This window comes from Chiloscyllium plagiosum, chromosome 14 (genome assembly GCF_004010195.1).
Source record: "Chiloscyllium plagiosum isolate BGI_BamShark_2017 chromosome 14, ASM401019v2, whole genome shotgun sequence".
In the NCBI taxonomy this organism is placed as follows: domain Eukaryota; kingdom Metazoa; phylum Chordata; class Chondrichthyes; order Orectolobiformes; family Hemiscylliidae; genus Chiloscyllium; species Chiloscyllium plagiosum.
Window position 1 is genome coordinate 52,001,883 of NC_057723.1, and position 23,896 is coordinate 52,025,778.

A 23,896-nucleotide genomic window follows, 5' to 3' on the forward strand; every position below is an offset into this window, starting at 1 on the left:
GGGGGGGGAGATGGAATGTAGTCAAGAGCTTTTCATGAACTGGAATTTCTGGAGAACAAGGGGGCATTGGAATAACTGAAGTGCAGATTATGTACAGTTTCAATAAAAGAACAATCAGCTAGATTGAAAACAGCTAGTTCTCTAAATAAATAACGGTGACTATGAAACTGTTGAATCTTGTTGAAAAAAAAAATTTGGTTTACTAGCGTTTCTAGTTTTTCTTTGCTGTTCATTCACAGGACATGGACATCACTGGCCAGGCCAGTATTTATTGCCGATCCCTAATTTGCCCAGAGGGCAGTTGAGAGTCAACCGTAATGCTGCAGGTCTACAGTCACATATAGGCAAGGGTGTCAGATTTCCTTCCCTGAAGGACATTAGTGAACCAGATGGGATTTTCCTGACAACCAACAACAGTTTCATGATCTTTCCAGATGACCACTGAATTCAGATTCCAACATTTGCCATGGCAGGATTTGAACCAGGATTCCCAGAACATTGCCTGCACTTCTGGATTAATAGTCTTAAATGAGCAGAATATGTAGATATAATGATAGGGAAGGTAAGCGTTCTTCGTAAGTGTAAGAGGATCTGCAAATAGGAAAGTGGTTACAATGCAGTTCCCAACGTGACCATAACGGGAATGGAATCAGTTCCAAAAATAGCAAGTTTGTGCTAAGGGCTAAAAGTGGTTTAATTCTTTCTGAATTTTAAACACAGAAAATAGGAGGAGTACACTATTCAATTCATATATTCCTGCTTTGCCTTATACTCTTTAGCCCCAAGAACTATATTAACTCTACTTTGAAAAAAATGTCTTGATCTAAACTGCTTTTCTGTGGCAGAGAATTTCCACAGGTTCATCGCAGTCTGGGTGAAGAAATTTCTCTTCATCTCAGTCCTAATAGGTTACCCTGTCATCCCATTCCTACCTACTTAACCCTCCCCCTCATCTTTATTCCAGGCCCCTGGAGGGAGACAGAACAATTGCCCATGTGCACAGGGACATGAGTTCACAGTCTTCTCTCTCAAACAGCAGTTTCTTAATGAGCATCCAGATAAGTCAACATATATATTGATTGGGTGACCATTACAATCAGTGAGCCTTAACAGTAAAGATTAAGCCATCTACTGTTACACAATGAATATTCCTCACCTTAACTGGCTTCACACAATACTTCTCACCTTGTTAAACTGACCATACATACTGAATGCTTCCAATTGCCCGACATAATGAATGTTTTTCCATCTTGTTAACCCATTACCCTTGCCTCCAGCACCCCATTGTTAGCTGCACGTTTTATCTGATTGGAGTCATACTCAGCTGAACCACTTGTTTCACAAAACTCAGAGCTCAACTCTTTTCCTATTTGCTTATACCTATACACATTCTTAACCCCATATCCTTAATCCTCCCACTTCCTCCAAACGAAAGGAGTAGCCACGGGCACCCGCATGGGCCCCAGCTATGCCGGTCGCATCTATCTGGCATGGTAGCTCAGTGGTTAGCACTGCTGTCTCACAGCACCAGGGTATTGCATTTGATTCTACCGTTGGGCGACAGTACATTCTCCCCATGTCTGTGTGGGTTTCCTCTGGGTGCTCAGGTTTCCTCCCACAATCCAAAGACATGCAGGGTACGTGAACTGGTCATGCTAAATTGTCATAATGTTCAGGTTAGGTGCATTAGTCACGGGTAAGTATAGGATAATAGGATAGGGGAATGGATCTTCAGAAGATTGGTGTGGATTTGTTGAGCTGAAGGGCCTGTTTCCACACTGTAGGGATTCTATGATTCTATCCTCTCAAGTGGAGGGAGAAGATACCATAGCACAATTTTAAAGAATAGTAAGGGAGTTAACCCTGGAGTCCTGACCAATCAACATTGCAAAAGCAGGTCACTTGGCAACTATCATATTGCTGTTTGTGGGAGCTTATTGTGCCCTGTTTCATTGGCTGAGTAAAAAAAATTTCATTGACCGTAATGAGCCTTGCTGAGGTTCATACAAATGTGACTTTCTTTCTTTATGTATTCTATTTATTCATTAACAACTTCACTGAGGGGTGGCACTACAAACAATCCATCTCTACCTTAATGATATTGTTGCATTACCTTGTAAGATTGACACCCAAATCTTCCCATCGCAGATATAAAGGTCTTTCTTGAAAACATCAAACCAGAGACGGCTGGCTTCAGTCTCAGTGCAGGGTGGGTGGCTTCCAATTGTCACCTTCATGTCTGTTTCTGATTTCAACACAAGAGGAGATCAACAACGTTCGTATTTACCAGAGACGAGTCATTGAGTTAGACACTGTGTGGCTTCACTATGGCTAGGAGAAAGTGAGGTCTGCAGATGCTGGAGATCAGAGCTGAAAATTTCATTTCCCCTCCTCCCACCTTGTCTCAGTCAAATCCATCGAACTCAGCACCGCCTTCCTAACCTGCAATCTTCTTCCCCACCTCTCCCCCCGCACCCCAGTCTCGCCTATCACCCTCACCTTGACCTCTTTCCACCTATCACATTTCCGACGCCCCTCCCCCAAGTCCCTCCTCCCTACCTTTTATCTTAGCCTGCTGGACAAACTTTCCTCATTCCTGAAGAAGGGCTTATGCCCGAAACATCGATTCTCCTGTTCCCTGGATGCTGCCTGACCTGCTGCGCTTTTCCAGCAACGCATTTTCAGCCCATATCCTTAGTCCCCTGGTTCAGGATTCCAGAGCCTTTGGGAACATCCTTTACGCGTAGAGTTCTATGAGATTATCCCCTCATTCTTCTTAACTCCAGTGACTTTAGACCTCAGGTCAGACAACACAGATACAGGCCCTTCAGTCCAACTCATCCTTATCTTAAACTGAACTAGTCCTATTTGCCTACATATCCCTCTAACTCTTCCTATCCATGTTCTTGCTCAAATGCCTTTTACATGTTGTCATATTACCAGGAACTATCACTTCCTCTGGCAGCTGGTTCCATCCACGCACCGCTCCATGAGAGAAAAGATTGCCCCTCAGGTCCCTTTTAAATCTTTCTCCTATCGCCCTATAGCTATGCCCTCTAGTTTTTTACTCCCCTACCCTGTTGAAAGGAGCTTATCTATTCACCCTATCCATGCCCCTCATGATTTTGTAACCCCTATAAGGTCAGTGTCACTTGAAGCGGTTGAAGTTTACCTTCATCATTCAACAATAACTGTTTGCTTAGTTATGTAATTGAAGCAAAAGAGCCATTTCAATATGATGAAAACAGCAACTGAGTCTTATAGAATTGGTCCTAAGCAAGTATTCAACACATTTTAAAGTGACAGTCTTCCAGTAGTTTTCTTAATTCCCAGCTATGGTATCAAGCAAAAAACCTACCTAGTCTAATTGAATTTACTCCCAGAATGCTTGCTCCAAAGTTCTTCCTTAAATAATCATAATAGATTATTGGAGCTGCTGGTTTGGAAAATATTGCAAAGATTTTTTTTAAAAATAATTTGCTCTGTGTTATGCACACGAGTGAAGTACTTGGGTGTATGTTGAATCGGCTCAAAAAGTGATTTTCTTAGTTTGACAATTAATATATATTGCTGAAAATGTGTTGCTGGAAAGGCGCAGGTCAGGCAGCATCCAAGGAACAGGAGAGTCAACGTTTCGGGCATAAGCCCTTCTTCTGATCTCCAGCATCTGCAGCCCTCACTTTCTCCTCCAATTAATATATATTCCAGGTTTGAAATGGTAAATAATTTTCCTACTTTTAAAATATTTCATTTGGAAAGAAAATGTTTTTCTGACATTGTATTTATCTTGAGACCCACAAGTAGTTCACATCATGCTTGATTATTTGAAGTGTGTAACATTTTCAGATCTGAATATCTGGAATTAATGTTTGCTAATTATTAAGACTGTTTGTACCTTATTGTTGCACATAGTATGCTTGTCTTGTAAGTCCTACATGCCATAATGCATTCTAATATCTGTACACTTGAGGTCATGCAAAATTTGTCTGTTGTCTTTACTAAGATCAGTTACCTATCACTGTGGCTGCAGTCTATATTGACTCCTGAATAAGCATGCCTCGATTTAAAATGCTCATTCTGGTTTTCAAACGCTTCATCACCTCGCCCCTTCCGGTCTTTAGATTCCCACAGAACCAGAGGTTTCTTCCTATTCTGGACTGTTGAGCATTCCCAAGTTTATTGTTGCAGAATTGATGGCTATAACATTGATCATAAAGGCCCTGGAATTCCTGTCTGTGCATCTGCCTTCAAGATGCTTTCTAATATCTCTTGCTTGACTAAGCTTTTCGTCATCTGTGTTAACATCATCTTTCAATGATTTGTAGCTCACTTTTACTTTACAATGTTCCTCAGGGGACCTTGGCACCTTTTTCATTTTGTTTTAAATTTGCTACTTATGTATTGGCATAATATGGCATTAGTTTTGTTGGTTCAATAACCCCTCTCATTTTGTGCTGCCTGTCATTTCCTCAAGGCCAACACCTAACTTCATATCTCCATTTCTCGAAATGGTGGGGTTGGGAACCAGTTATACTGATGATTGTGTGCACAATTAGAATTGCACCCCTTTATTTTATTCTGGTGAACCCTTTTTCATCAAGTAGTTCTTCCTAACATGATATTTGTTCAAAGTCAATATCACTCAATACCCCGCCATGGCAATTCACCTGACAAAGGAGCAGTACTCCGGAAGCTTGCGATTTCAAATAAACCAGTTGGACCATAACCTAGGGTCATGTGACTTCTGACTTATCCAGCCCAGTCCAGCACCAGCACGTCCACATTACGGCAGGTCCATGCATCTGTCAAGATGCCTCTTAAATGTTGCTATTGTATCTGCCACCTCCACCTCTGGCAGCGTATTCCAGGTACCCGCCACCCTTTGTGTAAAAAAGAAATTGCCTCCCATATCACTTTTAAACCTTACCCCAAATATCCCTTAATAATTGACATTTCTAATCTTGGAAAATAGATTTTGGCTATCCATTTTATCCATGCCTCCCAGTTTTGTAAATTTCTGTCCAGTCACTCCTCATCCTTCATTCAAGTGAAAACTGGCCAAGCTTGTCCAATCTCATGGCTAATACCCTCCAAACCACACCAACATCCTGGTAAACTCTTTCTATACCCTCTCCAATGCCTCCACATTCTTCTGATCATTGTATTAGTTGCTGCAGACTGCCACAAATTACAATGCTTTAATCAGAGCACGAGAAGTCTTTGTTCTGTGTTAGCAGTTGGTGACAAAGTTATTCTGAGATGCTGTGTTTCAGTGCATTTTGATTATGAACCCATAAAACAGTCAAGTTCTCATGTTATGAGTCATTAGCTGATGGAGTGCATATGCTTATAAGGTAATGGGAAGCAGTTGTTAACAGTGAGTCTGCCTTGGGGGAATGTACTGGTGTTATGCTCAGAGATATTCTTAGAGAGCATTATCTAAATTAGCAAAGTGATCAGCTGTTTTGCCAATGTTTTCTGAAGTAGGTTTGCTTGTACATCGAGCAAACCTTTTAGTTTTATATCGCTGAACTTACCTTGTCCATAAGAGTCTTTCCTTGCCTCTTTGACTCTGTGCCACTGAACTGCTGACCACTCACTCCATTCTTGGCCTGTATACCACTTGATAATGATGCCCTATCTTCAGGAACAAGCCCATACCTTTCAAAATAGCTGTCATCCTCTTCTTCCTTTATATATTAAAAAGCCCAAACTACAGCCCCACCTCTAATGTTTCCAATCTTTGTCAAATTTTGATTTTTTTCCCTCTGCAGTTCCACGTTTGAACCTTTCCAATCATGTTTCCACACTGAAAATACTCGGAGTCACAAGTGCCATTCTCTGGGACTTTCTCCAATGCTACTACTCCACTGTTCAACAATTATCTGGACAATCTCCAGGAAGTTTCTTTTCTCTTACTTTTATTTCTGGAGCTCCCCAAAAACCTTTGGCCATATCTATCCCCTGTTCTTTGGCACCATTAGCTGCAAACGATTAAAGTAAACTTCCATATTTACATTGTTACCACCCAGCTTTACCTTTCCACTGCCTCTCTTGTCAAAATGCTGGATTGACATGCAGTATTGGATAAATTGCAATTTACATCACAATTTCCTTTCTGGTCTGGCAAGAGAGACTGGACTGGTATAGGAAGGATATTATTGAACCAAAAAGGGTGCAAAAAAGATTTACCAGAATGTCACTGGGACTGGAGGGCTTTGAGTTATAAGGAAAGGCTGGAAATACTGGGACCTATTTCCGTGTAGCATAGGAGGCTTGGTGGTGGTCTTAGGGGCTTAAAAAGTCATTAAGGGCATATGTAAAGGTGAATAGCCATAGCCTTTTCCCCAGGGGGAGTCCAAAACTAGATGGCATAGGTTTATGATGAGGGGGGAAAAGATTTAAAAGGGTTCTAAGGGGCAACTTTTCCCTGCAGAAGCTGGTGTGTGCATAGAATGAACTGCCAGAGGAAGTGGAGAAGGCTGGTACAATTAAAACATTTAAAAGACATCTGGGCAGGTATATGAATAGGAAGAGTTTGGAGTAAAATGGACCAAATGCAGGTAAATAGGGCTAGATTACTTTAGGATATCCGACTAGCATGGAGGAGTTGACTGGATGGTCTGTTTCAATGCTGTACATCTGACTCTATGTGAATGATGGAGATGTCTGGAGGTTGGTTAGCTAAGTTAGCTGGATGGCTAATTTGTAATGCAGAGCTCTGCCAACAGAGTGCATTCAATTCCTGTACTAGCTGAGATCACCATGAAAGCCCCACACCTTCTCAATGTCACCATTCGCCTGAAGCATCGTGACACTCTGGTTAAACTCACCAACAGATAGCTCTATCTAATGAGAGAGCAACGCTATTGTCCTCTGGGAAAATGGAAACTTTACCAGTTGTGATGTCACCAGGAATGATCTATCAGGGCAGGAGTTCAGCTTTTAGCAATGTTCTGGCTGGACAGCCAGAATCAGATTTGAGCTGTTCCTAATGTTCCACTAATGGAGCTAGACAGCACATCTTCCCTGGCCCATCCTCCAGCAGTTGAAGGTCCAGAGAGTTGAAATAGAGTGCACCACTTGGTGAGTTAGCAGGTTGTGCTTTGCGATTTTTGCAGTCAACCTAGAGGTGCATCATTATGAAGTGGGGTGTCATCATCTGTCCAGTGTGGGTCATGCCTGACTGGCAATTACAGGAGTTTGATTTTTTTTTTTAAGAAACGACATCCAGTATAATGGGAACTCTTTCATCGGTGAACCAAGAGAGTGAACGCCAGCAAACATTCCACCAAGCAACTGATTGGGACTTCTTTACATACCAATCCATTGCTGGATGCTAAAACAGTCCACATACTATGCAGTTCAAATTACCCAAGTTACCACCCCCACAATTCACGGTCCTGGGAGGGCCGTTAGCTGAAGAAAATCCAACCTTGGATAGCTCAGTCACTCACTTGCGAAATCACAGAAACAACAACTCTCAACCTATTTCATACTGATTGTGCAGATTATTTAAATGCTGCTGGACACCCCCTGTTGGATCAATCTGTTTCAATTCAGTTTTGAAACAAACTAAAGCAAGATGTCTGAAGATTTTAAACTTGAAAGCACTTTCAAGTTGTAGCTACAAATTAACAACAGGAATTGAAGAATTTAGTCTACTTACGTTGATCCGCAGTTAATTCAACACCATGAGTGACATGCACAAAGCAGTAATTGGATCCAAGTTATCTGACACTGGTTTATCAAATAACCTATAAAAGTCTTTTCATTAAACACATTTAAATAGCTACTGTTCGGATAGTGTTTGCTTCATTGAAGGCACGGGCAAGATACTTAATACTGATAGTCTTTTTGATAAGTGTTAATTACAACTTCAACACTTATAAACTCCACATGCAAACAGAGGACTAGTTGTGAATGGATAATCTGTGGTGCAGATTCAATGCACACCCGCCACACAGAACAACTCGTACTGCAAACAAAAAATTGTTTCTCTTCACCATACTCTCAATAAACAGATGCTTGGCACAAAATGAAAGAACTTTTTTTTGTAAAAATCACTTTGTATTGACCTTACTGTCAATATGAGAATTAAGCCACATACACGAGAAAGACAATAGATAAGGCTATTCAATCCACTGATTTTGTGCCGGTATTTTCCAAAATCAAACCAGTTAGTCTCACTTTTTACCCCATTCATTTCCTGCACTTTTTTTTTTTAAGGTTGACGGTTACTTTAAATCTGCATTCACAACCCCATCAGGTAATGTATTCCAAAATGTGAGTAATAACTCTTCTCCACAACTTCTGACCACTCATTAGTTTTTTAATGAAACTTCTCTCTACAAATTGCCTGTTTTTAAAAAATAATTACTTTAAATTCACACACTTTCATGATGTTTACTCCAAAATAAGGAACATTTCAGGGACTAAAGAAAGGCTTGTCAAATCTCCCCACAGCTTTCGATTCTCTCTAGAAAGTGCAATCCTGTCTTCTCCAGCCTATCCACCAACTGTAACTCATCTCTAGAAACGTTCTGGTAAAGTGCACTGTCAACATATTTCTACCCATGATGGTATGATAAATTTAATAATTTTAAGATTTAGTTTAAGAATCCTATTTGGATCTATTTAAAGTTAGCCAAAGTTCAATTTAGTATAGGAGCTCATATGATGCAACACAAAGTTCAAACCTGAATCTTCAATCAGCATTGTAGGAATGCAGAAGAGTAGATCAGAGGACATTAGGATAAAAGAACATGACAGACAAACGTGAACTATTGTTTTGTATTGGACTCAATCAACTTCAACGGAACTAGATTTGCAATCCATCTCAAAAGCAAACAACTTCCCTCATTCAAAGTTATTAGGTTACTGTCAAAGTTTCAAAAATGAACGTTTTCTATTATGTCCACCTCAACAGGAACACGAGCATCCAAGCACTAAAATGCAAATTACCTCTGGATACTGTGGACATGCGTAAATGAAATGTGCTGTATTACTTCAGCCACATAAATGAAACGGTGGTCTGAAAGGTTTATCACTTACTGCAGAAGTTCATTTTAGACTTTCATAACCTTCTGCATAATAGCTTCTACTGTCTAGGTTTCTGCTCCAAATTATTTGGACAAAGCAATGTTTTAACTGAATTTCTACTGTACCTTCTCTCTAGTGTGGACCCTAAAACTACATACAGCACTCCAACAGAGGAACTTTAGGCAAGTATTGCTGTATTTTAAAAATATTAATACAAAATTTAAACTCACAATAGTGGGAATGTGAATCCACAAGTTCGAAAACAGTCAAGAATAACCTGCACTGTACACAGCTAGAATGTCATACGAATTGCTGCAATCACTGCATTAATGCTACACAAGATATTCACACATTATTTTGGTGGGAAAGTGATACTTAATAACACTTAAATATCTCTAGATGTTTACAAAGGAGAAAGACCATCCAGCATATCGTCATCCATTTAGCATCCACTTTTCTTTTACATAATCCCAACATATTGCTTCCATTGCCCCCTCAGGAGGCACACTCTGAAGAACTTTCACGAATCAGTCCTAGAATTATCCTTTACACATTTGAACTTGTGTCTCCAGTTCTATGCGCACACACGCACAATTTAAACCCAAGTGATATTCTGGGCTCATACTTCTTTGACCTGTCAGCTGACTTTTGTTTTCAGAAACTGAACAGTTCAAGTCCATCCATCGTTTCCAGGCTAGATCAACCTTTGGCACTGGATATAAATCTGCACTACTATAGCACTTGTTTCTTAGCATTATTTAAAGATGTGGCCAGACCAAATTCCTATAAAATTTGATCATTGCTTCCTTTAATTTGTATTCTACTGTTTTGACAATAATGCTCAAAGTACAATTAGCATCTCTCTGCATGTTCTGGGCCTGTTTAAGAACAAGTGTACCACAACTGCTTGTCTTCTTCCATCTTCAACCCATTTCAAAATCAGACTCAAGTCCAAAAGTATAGGTTACGAAAATAATTCTCTGCTCGCTAGGCCTCCATGGTCTTCTCTGCACCACGTCTTCTCTGTCCATGCAATCCAATTCAATAACAAACTCAAAGAGACCATTATGCCAAGTTAGATAATCTCAGCCAATGCAACAATGAGGCAGACATGAATTGCTTTAGACCACACTGGACTGAACACAAAAGCTGGTAAAAACAATGATCTCAGATGCTGGAAACCAGATTCTGGATTAGTGGTGCTGGAAGAGCACAGCAGTTCAGGCAGCATCCAAGGAGCAGTGAAATCGATGTTTCGGGCAAAAGCCCTTCATCAGGAATAAAGTCAGAGAGCCTGAAGCACTTCCACTTCTGCTCTTCCAGTAACCTGCAGGAGTGATCCATGCATCAGTATTGGGAGATCAACAGCTTAAGGTGTGTGCTGTATTCACCCTTACCCTCACTGACTCCATAGATGAGCCGACACTAAAATGAAAACTGACCTGCTTGGTTAAGGGATACTGAGAAATATGACATTTTGTGATTGGTGACACTCAAACATATAACAGTGAAGCAAGATAATGAAGATAATCTTAATATCAAAATTACTAATTGATAGTAACATTGTGATCAACTGAAGAAAGCAGAGTTCATTACTAATCTTAGCAGTATATCTGGATAAAACAAAGGCTCGCTGGAATAGCAGACCTCACTATGAATAGGTAAATATAGCTCAATTATTTAAAGCTTTTATGTTCACACCTGTTGTGCCATATACTTAGCCCCATCCACTGACTTCCATGCTTCAAGCACTCTTCAGTAAAATAAACATGCAATAGTGAGCCAAACTGCAATTTGAATGAAACATCAGTTCAATCGTTTGCTGCCTTCTGAGCGAACATGTTTTGAGTTCATCTGAATTCAACATGCCATTCCAAGCAGAAGCACAGCCAACAGATCATTTCTAACCACCTGGTGTTTTACAGCTATTTTCAAGCTGCTCAGACATGCTATGACAACCCTCTGGAGGAGATGGGAATTGAACTCAGGACTCTAGCCTGAGGTAGGGACACTACCACTGGGCCAGATCCTGTGTTTTCATTCTCTTAAGCAAAAAAGGAATCAAGTTAGACCAGCCCTAGTGTGGTACTGTGAAAAAGAACAACAGAAACGGACAAGAACCTGACCAGAAAGGTAGCAAAATCACATTTGAGTTATTATCCAGGGTAATGACGCACCAAGGTAATGAACAGCACTTGCCCCTTTTTGATTTGCACACAAGTACACATACAACCACAGAAAGAGCTGTGCACTATGACCCTTTCTCCAAGGCCTGCTGCTTTCACTTCTTGGTGGTCAGTTTATCAAGGCGCGGGAGCAAACCTAGAAGGAAGCTCTTTCACCTGTCCGCCCCTCTGCACGCAGTGCCCATAGATCAAGAACATGTGGTTGAAATGCAAACCAAAAATTTAAAAGCAACCCTTCAAAAGAAAAACTAGACACGGGCTGCCCAGTTGAACACCAAATAATTTTGAAACAGTTTCATCCAAGCCACAAAAACTGCATGCGGTTTGGCACCCAGTGAACCTACTTATCCTGTTTCATAATACTACAGTATGCACCTTCCCAGACCACCCCCCGCCTCTGTCAAAAAAGAGAGACAGAAAGATTCCCTACTAAGGGGTCCTACACTGTCAGACATTATCCACATTGGGAACAAATGTCCCCTCACCATTTGAAGGACACAAGGAAATTTCCCTAAGATACCTTAGATTCTGGGACATTACACCAGAGCCTCCTTCATTATGCAATACCAAGTTTCAGATGGAGTGGGTCAGTTCCCCTGCAAGCCTACTACATGCTTGAACCACTAAGCTTTCAATTGGAGTCAGGACCAATATGATTTAGACTACATTCTAAATATTAATTGACATCCTCCCTGACAATTCCTCTGGCATTACCCAGCACACTCCTGTGTCAGCCAGTGCAGCTTCGTTGTCGGATGAAGCCGCCCCTGAGCAGCAGTTCCCGTACAACAGCACCAATCCTTCAGAGAGCACACACTGTGGCACACAGCAACCTTTCCCAAAGTGAAGGGGCACCATCAGGGACCTGTTAATCTTCACTAGTCACTCTGCAGGTGTATAGAAATCAGATCAGGATGACAAAAACATCCCAAACCCAAAAGCTCTCAAAGTCTAGAGTAAGCACTCATGATCGACACCTTCTCCTGATCAAGAATGTGGCGGTGCCAATGTTGGACTGGAGTGGACAAAGTCAAAAATCACACAACACCACTACCTCAAAGAGAGGGGCTCCAAAAGCTTGTGGTTTCAAATAAACCAGTTGGGCTGTAACCTGGTGTCGTGGATTTTTGACTCTGATCAAGGATAAGAAAGGTGCTTGACAGACCAATCCTTTTGAAACAGTGGATCTATGAAAACCATACAGAGCAGTTTTTACCTGTTATGCTTAAGTATATCGTAAATTGATAAAGTCATTCCGTTCTCAAATGGTTATGCAACATGCAGTTTCTAATAACTCTACTCTTAGTTCCAACGAATAGTCAAAATTTCCCCAATGTCAATGGAAGAAACCTTTATTGCAGGTTCAATTACATGCAGGAATACACATGCTAAAGCCAACATAATCAATCAGTTGCTTACACAAAAACCTACTACATATGCTCCGTTGAGTCGACAGCTTAAAATACAATTTTGTATAGTGTGCGCAATATCTTTACATATTTCTTGTTCAAAAAAATCTACAAACTTTCGACTCCATGGACAGGTCAGGAAAACTACTCCACCCAAGATAATCATCTCAAATCCCCTCTACATTATTTTAGCAAAGCAACTTATTTTAAAATAAAACAGATCAAAAACAAATGGGCAAAAAGAATCCAAAAATGCATTATGTGCTCATGTTTTAATACACCAATGCAAAATCTCATAGTCAAAATGCATTTGCATTGGTGTTGGTATCTGCTTAACCACATTAACTCAGCTCTTTGGCTAATGACATGATAGACCATGAATTCACAATACTGTATGGGGAAGTAAGAGATGCAAAACCACATCCTATCCTCAGCTGCCCAACCCATAGGGTCATCTTACAAAAAGGGGACAGAGAGACAGAGGTCAACCTTAGACTCTGCTGTTTCATTGCAACTTAGATGAAGCCTTTAAATTCTTGGGAAAACAGTTTAACACGAGTACTGGAGCCACGGATTCACCAGTACCCAGTGTCACTTAGACTTAAGTAAAGAATGAAGTTTCCAGGATAGTCAGAGGTACTTCAAACAAAATTAACAACTTCTGAAACTCAGTCACTCACGTAGGAAAGCTGAGCGGCTAGTTTACACAGCAAACAAAGACGCAATGATCCATTTGTGGGGCTCTTTCGAGGGAAGAATAGCGTTTTGAGAGGCTTTACATCATTTGAATCACCGTGAAAAGTGGGCCTCAATAATGCATCTGAAAGATTGCACCTTGAACAATACTGCATTAAAACATGCACTGCAGTCAAAGGAGCTTGAATTCAATGCTGGATTTCATTTAACGTTGTTGAGAATCGAAAACATGGCATAGATCTCTAGCTTTTGAAAAAGTGCAACCTATCATTTATTGCTAATCAATTTAAATATGGCCAGCTGGTCCAATGTAGTGAAGACAACTGCTGGACAGTAGAAATCTAAAGACTAATAGCAGACAATAAACAGAAAGAGAACAAGACACTCTCCAGGTCACTCTTTTAAGACAGGAACAACAAAACATTAAAACAGATGGTCTATTTGGTTACTGATAGGATTGATCAAGGCATATGATATGAACCTGAAATGACAGCTCAAGACTTTCAGTTTTTCATCAAAAATGGCCTGGGGCTTTGGAACTCATTTCTACAGTATTTGTTAAAATGTTGCAGAAATTCCTCGCTACGTTAAGATGTGGTGAATTTCAGCCACTCCGGGGCTTATAACAGTGTGTAAGCCCGGAGTTCCCCCACACCTCAAACTGCAAATCAGCAGCAAAACGCCGCTGCACTGTGCTCACTGCGACCAAAACAAAAACTTCTTGCACATGCCCCGGTCTCCCTGTGAAAAGCCGCTGGACGAACAAAGAAAGGTTTCCTTTTTATTTCCGCCAGGGAACGGTCAGGCAGAGGAGTGGAGATAAAGAAATCAACAGTTCCGTCCTACATTTTTTTTAAATAAAACAAAACCCGAGAACGCCCTCATTTCCAAACTAACACCCGACCCATTTCGCGGAAAAGAAACACGTGTAGAAACACCTCGGTGAGGGTGCGCTGCTGGCTCCGCTCGATCCAACTCCACAGCGGGGCAGGGGACAGGAGGGGGAAGCGGTGACCCAGAGAGACACAGAGTGAGACAGAGAGAGAGAGAGAGCCCCCCGAGCTGGGAGAGAGAGAGAGAGCGCCCCCCCAGCCCTCACCTTGTAAACCTTGCCGAAGGCGCCGTCGCCCAGCTCCCCGATCACTTGCCAGCTCTCCTCCGGGTTGCAGTCCCGCCGGACGTGCTCGTACTGTTTGTTCTTCTTCTTCTCAAAAGTGGAGAGCCTCAGGATCTTCTTGAAGTTGGCGAATGCCATATCTGCGGAGCGGGGAGGACCCGCCGGCTCGGTGTCTGGGTGGGGTAGCGGGCTGTGGAATGGACAGGAAGCCACCCGAGCCCGGCTACAGCTCCCCCGGAGGCGGCTGGCTCCTCACCCCAGTCACTTGGAACAGCGCATCACTCCGGACTCCGGACTCCGCTTCTCCCAGGTCCCGGTCACACACACAGCAACTCCCCCAGAGGCTCAAACTACAGCTCGGTCCACCTGCCGCCTCCCTCCCGCTCACAACCGTCAGCCCCGGCTTCCGCAACCCATTGGCCCGTCCCTGTCTTGTCCCCGCCCCCAATGTCCCATCTCTGCCCTATCTCCACCCCCATTGGCCTGAACGTATCCTATCTCCGCCCCATCGGCCTGTCCCAGCCCTAACCCGGTCCCTATTGGCCAAACCTTATTCTATCCCCGCCCCATCGGCCAGCCCCAGCCCTATGTCCCCATTGGCCAGACTCACCCTATCCCCGCCCCATCAGCGTGTCCCTGCCCTATTGCCACCCCCATTGGCAAGCCCCATCCGTGCACCCGCCCCATTGGCCGGCCCTGCTCTATCCCGCTCCCATCGGCCCGTCCTGGCATTGTCCCGCCCCATTTACGGTCCTAGACCCGTTCCCATTGGTCTATCTCTACCCCTTCTTCACTTTAATTGTTCCATCACTAAAGTCCCAGACCTCTCAGCATCCCATTGGTTAATACTCAACGTGTCCGCCCAATAGTCCACTCTCATTGGTCCGTGTCCACTTCTCCCGCCCCTACCTGCGCTCATTGGTGATTTTCCTTCTTCCCCTGTGCAGCTCTGTAATTTTGTTTATAATTTATATACGATTGGGTAAACGATTTGGATGAGGATTTAGGAGGAGTGATTAAGTCAGTTTGTGATTGAGATCCAGGAGATGGTGGAGTGGACAGTGTGTAATGTTATTTAGTTAAAAATCACACAACACCAGGTTACAGTCCAACAGGTTTGTTTGGAAGCACTAGCTTTCGCGGCGCTGCTCCTTCATCAGGTGGTTGTGGAGAATAAGATCATAAGACACAGAATTTATAGCAAAAGTTTACAGTGTGATGGAACTGAAATTATATATTGAAAAAGACCTGGATTGTTTGTTAAGTCTCTCATCATTTAGAATGACCATATTGATTTCAGTTCTTCCATATGTAAGTCGCAAACCTTTTTTTTAAAGTTACAAGTGAACTTTAACAATTGGTGTCATGTCAGCCCAGATAATGCATTTAAGGTGTGAGCTGCCCTGTGTGAGACTGTCTGTGCCGCAATGGTCAGACTGATTCTAATCTAAAAAATCGATTCACAGAATCTTACATGGATTCATGCAGTTTTTGAGCAAAGTAAAATGTAATTTTGCAAGTACAAATTCACTTCACAAACTTATATGTGTATGTGTGCATGTGGGTGTGTGTGTGTGTGGCGGGGGAGGGTAGTTGCAGGGCTTATGAGTGTCTGTGAGAGTGTGTATGTGTGTGAGTGTAAAGGGGTATAAGTTTGTGAGAGGGTGCGCGTGTGAGTGTGGGAGTGTATGAGAGAGCGCTTGTGTATGAGAAAGGGTCTGCGTGAGTGTATGGGTCTGTAGGATGTGAGTGTGTGTCTGTAGGAGTATGTCTGTGGAGGAGTGTCTGTGTGTCTGTTCTGTCTTGTGTGTGCATCTGTTTGTGTGTCAGTCTGTGTGTGTCGTCTGTCTGTGTGTGCGTATAGTGAAATGGGTCACTTGTAGGGTGACAAGAACCCAAGGCTATCCTCATGGGTACCGAACTTGGCTATGAGCCTCTGCTCGGCCACTTTTCGTTTTTGCCTGTCCCGAAGTCTGCCTTGGACGACGGTCACCTAAAGGTCCGAGGTCGAATGTCCTGGATTGCTGAAGTGTTCTCCGACTGGGAGGGCTCACTGTTGATTGTTGTGTGGTGTCCATTTATCCGTTGTATGGTGTTGAATGGTACAACGTTGTCACAGTAGACTCTGCAAGATGTGTCAGAATCTCGGCACAGATACCACCATTACGCATGGGGACACCTTCCACTATGCATGTGGCAGGTACTCATGCGACTCAACCAATGTTGTCTATCTCATACGCTGCAGGCAAGAATGCCCTGAGGCATGGTACATTAGCAAGACCAAGCCGAGGCTATGGCAATGGATGAATGGACACCATACAACAATCAACAGACAGGAGTATTCCCTCCCAGTCGGAGAACATTTCAGCGGTCCGGGACATTCAACCTCAGACCTTCAGGTGACCATCCTCCAAGGTGGACTTCGGGACAGGCAACAACGAAAAGTGGCTGAGCAGAGGCTGATAGCTGAGTTTGGTAGCCATGAGGATGGCCTCAACCGGGACCTTGGGTTCATGTCACACTACAGGTGACCCCATTGCACTATACACATACACATAGACAGACGCACACACACACAGACTCATACACTCACGCAGACCCTCTGTCATACGCTTACACATACTCTCCCACACTCACGCACACACCGTCTCACAGTCCTATACCCCTTTACACTCACACACATACACTCTCTCACAGACACTCATAACCCCCGCCACCCTCTTCCCCCCCGCCCTCCACACACACAAACACCCACATGCACACATACACATATAAGTTTGTGAGGTGAATTTGTACTTGCAAAATTACATTTTACTTTGCTCAAAAACTGCATGAATCCATGTAAGATTCTGTGAATCAATTTTTTTAGATTAGAATCAGTCTGACCATTGCGGCACAGACAGTCTCACACAGGACAGCTCACACCTTAAATGCATTATCTGGGCTGACATGACACCAATTGTTAAAGTTCACTTGAGAATGTAACTTTAAAAAAAAGGTTTGCGACTTACATATGGAAGAACTGAAACCAACATGGTAATTCTAAAAGATGAGAGACTTAATAAACAATCCAGGTCTTTTTCAATATATAATTTAAGTAATATCACACTGTAAACTTTTGCTATAAATTCTGTGTCTTACGATCTTTTACTCTACAACCACCTGATGAAGGAGCAGCGCTCCAAAACCTAGTGCTTCCAATTAAACCTGTTGGATTATAACCTGGTGTTGTGTGATTTTTAACTTTGTACACCTCAGTCCAACACCCGCATCTCCAAATCATAATGTTATCTAAGATTACAAATAAAGTTGTACATGAAATTTAATTTGGATAAATGTGAAGTATTGCATTTTGGTAAAACAAACAAGGGCAGGACATATACAATTAATGGTAGGACTCTGCGAAGTATTGTCAAACAGAGAGACCTAGAAGTTCAGGTAAATAATTCTTTGAAAGTTGCATCACATATAGCTGGAGTGGTTAAGAAAGCATTTAAGATACTGCCTTCACTGATCAAATCATTGAGTATAGTTGGTTCTAATGCGAATTGGCGTTAACGTGATTCAAAAATTTAGACTTATCTGTAGAACACAAACTTTCCTTATCTGTATTAGTTACAATGCAATTTCGGCACCATTAGTTTAACTGGCAAGGCTATTGTGTGATTTTCTTAAAATGCAAGATTGCACGAGAACGGAATGAATGTGTTAAATCAGAACCGGCTGTATAGGAGTTGGAATGCTATGTTGAGCTTGTTGAGGGGTGACTTTATAGAGGTTTATAAAATTAGGTGGGGCATACATGAGGTGAATAGCAAAGGTCTTTTCCCGAGGGAGTTTGAGTACAGGGGAGAAAATTTTAAAAGGAACCCGAGGGGCAACTTCTTCACTCAGAGGATGGTTTTTGTGTGGAGTAAACTACCAGAGGAAGTGGTGGATGCAGGTGCAGTTACAACATTTAAAAGACATTTGGATAGGTACATGAATAAGAAAGGTTGAGAGGGATATGGGCCAAATGCAGGCAAGTGGGACGAGTTTAGTTTGGGAAACTTGATTGGCATGGATGAGTTGGACTGAAGGATGTGATTCAATGTGTATGACTCCATGATTCTATGACTCCTGATTATCAGATTCACTGGAGATCACAGCCTGCTCCATCCTCTCTCCTGCAGGGCCAGCTCACAGGCTGCAGTGAAGTGAGTGTGCAAAGGGAAAGAATATCCCTATTGTTCACTGCGGGACCCCTTTGCAACATGTCCATTTCCAAAACCAGTTTGGGATATCTTGCAATCTTCACATTTCTCCTGCACTCTCCAGTAATTAAAGTTCATGTCAGCAAGGCTGTTGTTTCCTTCCTTTTCTTTCAAAACTTGTTTATTTCTTCAACTTTGTTCATGAACTTTGATTAATGATACGCCTGTGAAATGCATTACTACTGTCTTAAAATACTTTGTACTGTGATATGATTAAATGATAAGATTAGAAAACATCTTCCACCATTTCTATGTCACCGGGCCACATGTTCAACTCAATTTAAGCTAGCCTTAACCTCATTTATTTACATTTGCAAATGAAAATAGCACACAATGTACAAATAAGGAACTGGAATTGGCTATGCAGACCTTCTAGCCTGCTCCAACCATCAATAAGATCATGACAAATCTGATTGTGACCTCAACTCCACATTTGCACTGACCCTGATATCCTTTGTTATAGACCAGGGTAAACCCCCTCGAAACATTTCAAGAAGGTAGCCCTGACCCTAACCTTTCTAGTTGTTTTAAGCAGGTGCAGGGTAGATATTCCAGGAGTGATGCACCTCCCAACCACTCAGTTTTAAATGAAACAATTTACTTGCAGACTACTGAATGAAACACAAACAAAAGAGAACTGAATTTAGAATAACAACCCATCTGAAAATCAGTCGACTCTATCACAGCTGAATGATACGGTTCCAAATAATTGCAACATCCCCATAAACACCCCCTTGGCAAAAAAAGGTAAAATCAAGCACAGGTTCTTACAGGAGATTTATCACACAGAGAGGGAGGATCAGCATGGAACTATTTCTCTGGGTTCCCAGCTAAAACTTGACCAGCAGCTGTAAACAAAACAACTCGTTAAAACCAAACCAAAACCTGAAATGGGAGAACTGGCCACACACCATTCATTGTCCAAGTGTTCAAAAAAAACTTAAAAGCATTTTCAAATTGATCTTTCCAGACATATCGGACCTTTTGCCTTTACGACCCCTCTGAAAAAAATCCAAGGACAACATAACCTCGTCAAAGGAGCAGCATAGTCTCACCCTTTGATACCCTTGTTAACCACAAATCTATCCAAATTTGCCTAAAAGTATGATTCAGTTGTACGGTGCTTTGGTTAAACCATGTCTCAAATACAGTGTGCAGCTTTGGTCATTTTATTTAAGGAACAATAGATATGCATTGGAAGTAATCCCGAAGAAGTTGATGACATTGGTGCCCAAAATCAGTGTGTTTTCCAATGTGGTTTAGGTTGTACAGCTGGGCTTTTTTCAACTGTAGTTCAGAAGAGTGAGGAATGATTTGCTTGAAGCCTACAAGGTCCTGGATATCTAGACAAGGTGGATGTGAAAAGGATGTTTCCTCTTGTCAGTGAATCCAGAACTAGTAGGCACTGATTTAACATCAGGAGTTGCCTTTTAAGGACAGAGCTGAGGAGAATATATTTCTCTCAGAAGCTTATGCAACTTAGGAATTCTCTGCCTCAGAAGACAGGGGAGACAGGGTGATTCAATATTTTTAAGGCAGAATTAGGTAGCTTCTTGTTAGGCAAAGGAATCAAATGTCATATGGCAAAGATTGGAATATGGAATTCAAAACACAAACAGACCTTATTAAATGACAGAATAGGGCCAAATAGTCTCCTTCTGTTCCTATGTCATAAGTTTGATTGTAAAAGTATTCGATGACCTTGTCTCCATAGTGCTCTAGTGAAAAGAATTCCAATACTTAAGATTTAAAGAAAGAAACCAAATTCTATTCCCCTGAGTCTTAAAAATGCCTTGTTTTGAAATTCTGTCCTACAATGGGAAATATCCCTTCAGCGATCAACATGGTAAGTCCACTCAGGATGGTACAAGTTTCAGTGCAATGACCAGGTTTTGGGAAAAAAAAAATGGCCAAATTCAATGGCCAAAAGCTTTTGGATTTATAAGTCTCAGATGTCGGAACCATTTCTGACTCCTTCATGTGTTTGCGTCAACACATTACAGGAAGTGTTACAGGAAGTGGACAATTAACAGACCATTCTTTGTATTTGCCATCTAATTAGGCTTAGGGGCAGGAGATCAAATGATTAGCACAATGAAGATCTCTCTATTTAAAAGGGCTTGTTTAATGCACCCCTTACATCCAAAGCAGTGATCCTAGTATGGCATGGCAACCTCCCGACCTGGCATAGCAGTCTTCCATGGCAGCCTCCTGGCATGGCTGGGCAATCTCCCATGACTGCCTTCAGGCATGGTGGTGCAGCCCCTCGCATGGCGTCCTTAGACCAATGTGCGGTCTGGAGCAATCACCCAGCCCCATGATTCGCAAGGTGGCGCCCGATGCTGTCTGGAGCCAAGGCCTGGGGTGAAATGGAGGCTAGGTGCCAGCATGGAATGGGTTGGAAGACCCTGCTGTGGACTTTTATTTCTGCAATGCTGGTTCTTCTATTTCTCTAGTTTCTAAAATCTTGTTACTAAAGAAGCTGTACCTAGGTACTTTTATACCTAAGTGGCGACATGTAAACCTTTCACTGTACTCATTGAATGTATGTGACAAAAAAGCTGATTCAATTCAATTCAATATGATTGACTGTGTTAAAATGCACATTCTTCCATTAGTACTACACATATCTGCTCCTTTGACTCTCTCACTGGTCATGGAGAAATAACCTATTTACAAATGTTAATTTATTTTGAACCCTTTTAGTTTTTCTTGAACTTTAAACATTATAACTTTTCTTATAGTTTCTATGGGTTATTCTTTGACCGTTTGCTTATCCTCTTACCATGTTTTTGTATGTTCTGTCTTTGTACCAGTGAATTCTTTAGCCATTCTCCATACAGCGTTTATATTAGTTCATGCTATTCTTCCTTCTTATCCTGTCCTGATTGATCTGTTGATTCATGAACCCTACTCTGAGCCTTCCTGTTTTGCTCCTTTATTGATTTGAATACCTGCCATTTTCAGGCAGCAATTGTTTCCTGACATGATTTCATCTTCTCTCAGCTGATGAGCTCTTGAACTCACGTGAGACACATTCATCATTGGAGGTTTCAAATAACAGATCTGCTTGTGTCATGGCCCCAGGTAATGGTGTCTCCACAGCTATGTGCATCAGCCAGGAAGATTAAGGTCAGTGTCTTCAAAAGACAAATCCTGCCTTCCCCTCGGACATTCACAATTTAAAACCCTCCGCCTCTAGTTGGGCTGCACCATCCACTGGTGTGCAATGTGGTGGTGGTGATGTGTGGAGGGGCCTTAAAACCAGGAACACATATCCACCAGGTTCCCTGCTTGGCAAGTGACTAATAAGACAGACAGAATTCAATAAGTAACTACAAGAAATATCAAAAGAGTGGAAACATCTGGATAAAGTCTTTCAACTATTCACACACATTGTAAATCAGTTTTACCTAAATTTACAGTTGTACAAAATACAATGCAGATCTATGCAGTTACTAGGATGTTGCCTGATTTGGAGGGAATTAGCTATGAGGAGAGATTGGACAAACTTAGTTTATTGTCACTTGAACATCAAAAGGTTAGGGGCAACGTGATAGAAGTTTACAAAATTATGAGAGGCATGGATAGAATGGATAGTGCCTTTTTCTTAGAGTAGAAAAGGTAATTACTAGGGAACATAGGTTTAAGATTAAAAGAGTTAAGTTTAAAGAAGATGAGAGAGGAAAGTCTTTTGCACAGAAGGTATAAGTGTTTGGAATGTTCTGCCACAGGTGGTGGTGGAGGTGGAAACAACAGCAATGTTTAAGAGACATCTTGACCGATGTATGAGTAGGCATGTATGAATGGACAATGTAGAGGCAAAAGATTTTTAATTTTAGAAAGGCATCATGTATCAGCGCTGTCTTTGTGGGGGGTAGGGCCTGTTCCTGTCTTATCTAACATTAGTGTTTTGAAAGCAGCAATAAACACTCTTGTCAATACTGTATTTCTATACGACCTGTTACATCAGAAAATAGTTTAAATGTCTTACTGGAGATACAAATCTTGTATAATTACCCTTCTTCCATTAATGCAATGGACTCCAAGTTAATGTTTTTATGTGTTGCCTTTCTGTTTTTCTTTGGAACCCCAGTATCTCTCTGCATGTAATTATTGTTCTGTATTGTTCATTGACTTCCTTTTTTATTGTTGTGTGCATATTGGTGGCCACATTGATGGTCACATTTCCCTACATTGCAACAGCAACTGCTGTTCAAAAGTGCTCAAAAATTCAAAGTACGTCGCAATGTTCTGGGGTCATGAGAGGTGCCACATAAATGCAACTGTTTTATATCTTGTTTCTTATATTTCGTGTTTTACATTGACTTCCTCAGTTTTTGTTATTCCAAAGCTCTAAAATAATTAGAATGGCCAACAACATTCTCAAAGAAAACATGAAATCAAAGATTGTTAAAAGCCTGCTTACTGGAAAGCCCATGGGAGTGGATGTTTGCAGAACTTCCTTCCCATATCAGTTTTCCTTACATAGTTGTGTGCAGCAAGGATGCCAAAGTCCTTATACACAGGAACACAATTTCTAAACTGACAAATCAACCCCAGTTCCCACCTACCCATTTTAGACTGTGACTAATATTGCTTTTCCTGTCATGACTTGCAATTCACTTGCATCAAGTTTTATCTGGCACCTTAACTGTTTAATCTCTCATTTAATTCAAGAAAGGTCAAAATAAATATTGAGTAAATGCAGGATTATAAATATGAAATTGCGAAGGGTAAAGACAAAGACAGATTCCTGATGAACTGAAGATAAAGATTAACCTGCAAATGGGGTTTCAATAGCTAAGTCACAACACTTAAGCATAAATATACTTACTATAATGTGTGCAAAACAGTAAACAAAAGGTCCAGAATTTCCTGCATGGCTAGGCTGACAAAATGCACTGTAAATATCTTCAATAAGATCTTACCATAGTAAATGTATGCTGGAATTATAATTTCCAACTTGCTGCAGTGAAAATAGCAGCACTGCAGTTATTAACCCAACATAATTATAGGAATAATGTACTGTAGTAAGCTGATATATCTGTTAAGAAATTGGTGTAAAAATGTCAATGTTATATTATAATCCCTTGACGAAGGTCTAATTGTAGAAGAGTCGCATTGTCTGTAAATCATTGACTAATTGATTATGCTGTACTAAATGCAGTAATTTTAACATTATGTACTTTT

General features: G+C 41.5%; 1 protein-coding gene across 2 annotated transcripts in view; it reads right to left on the bottom strand.

Moving 5' to 3' along the window:
* Positions 1–14,759, bottom strand: part of stk10 (serine/threonine kinase 10) — a 110,888-nt gene extending 96,129 nt beyond the window's left edge. For both annotated transcript variants that reach the window (XM_043703803.1, XM_043703802.1), the window contains exon 1: positions 14,433–14,759. In XM_043703803.1, coding sequence (XP_043559738.1) covers positions 14,433–14,588 — 156 coding nt within the window. In that variant the 5' untranslated portion in view covers positions 14,589–14,759. The remainder of the gene's footprint in view (positions 1–14,432) is intronic.
* Between the last annotated feature and the right edge of the window lie 9,137 nt (positions 14,760–23,896).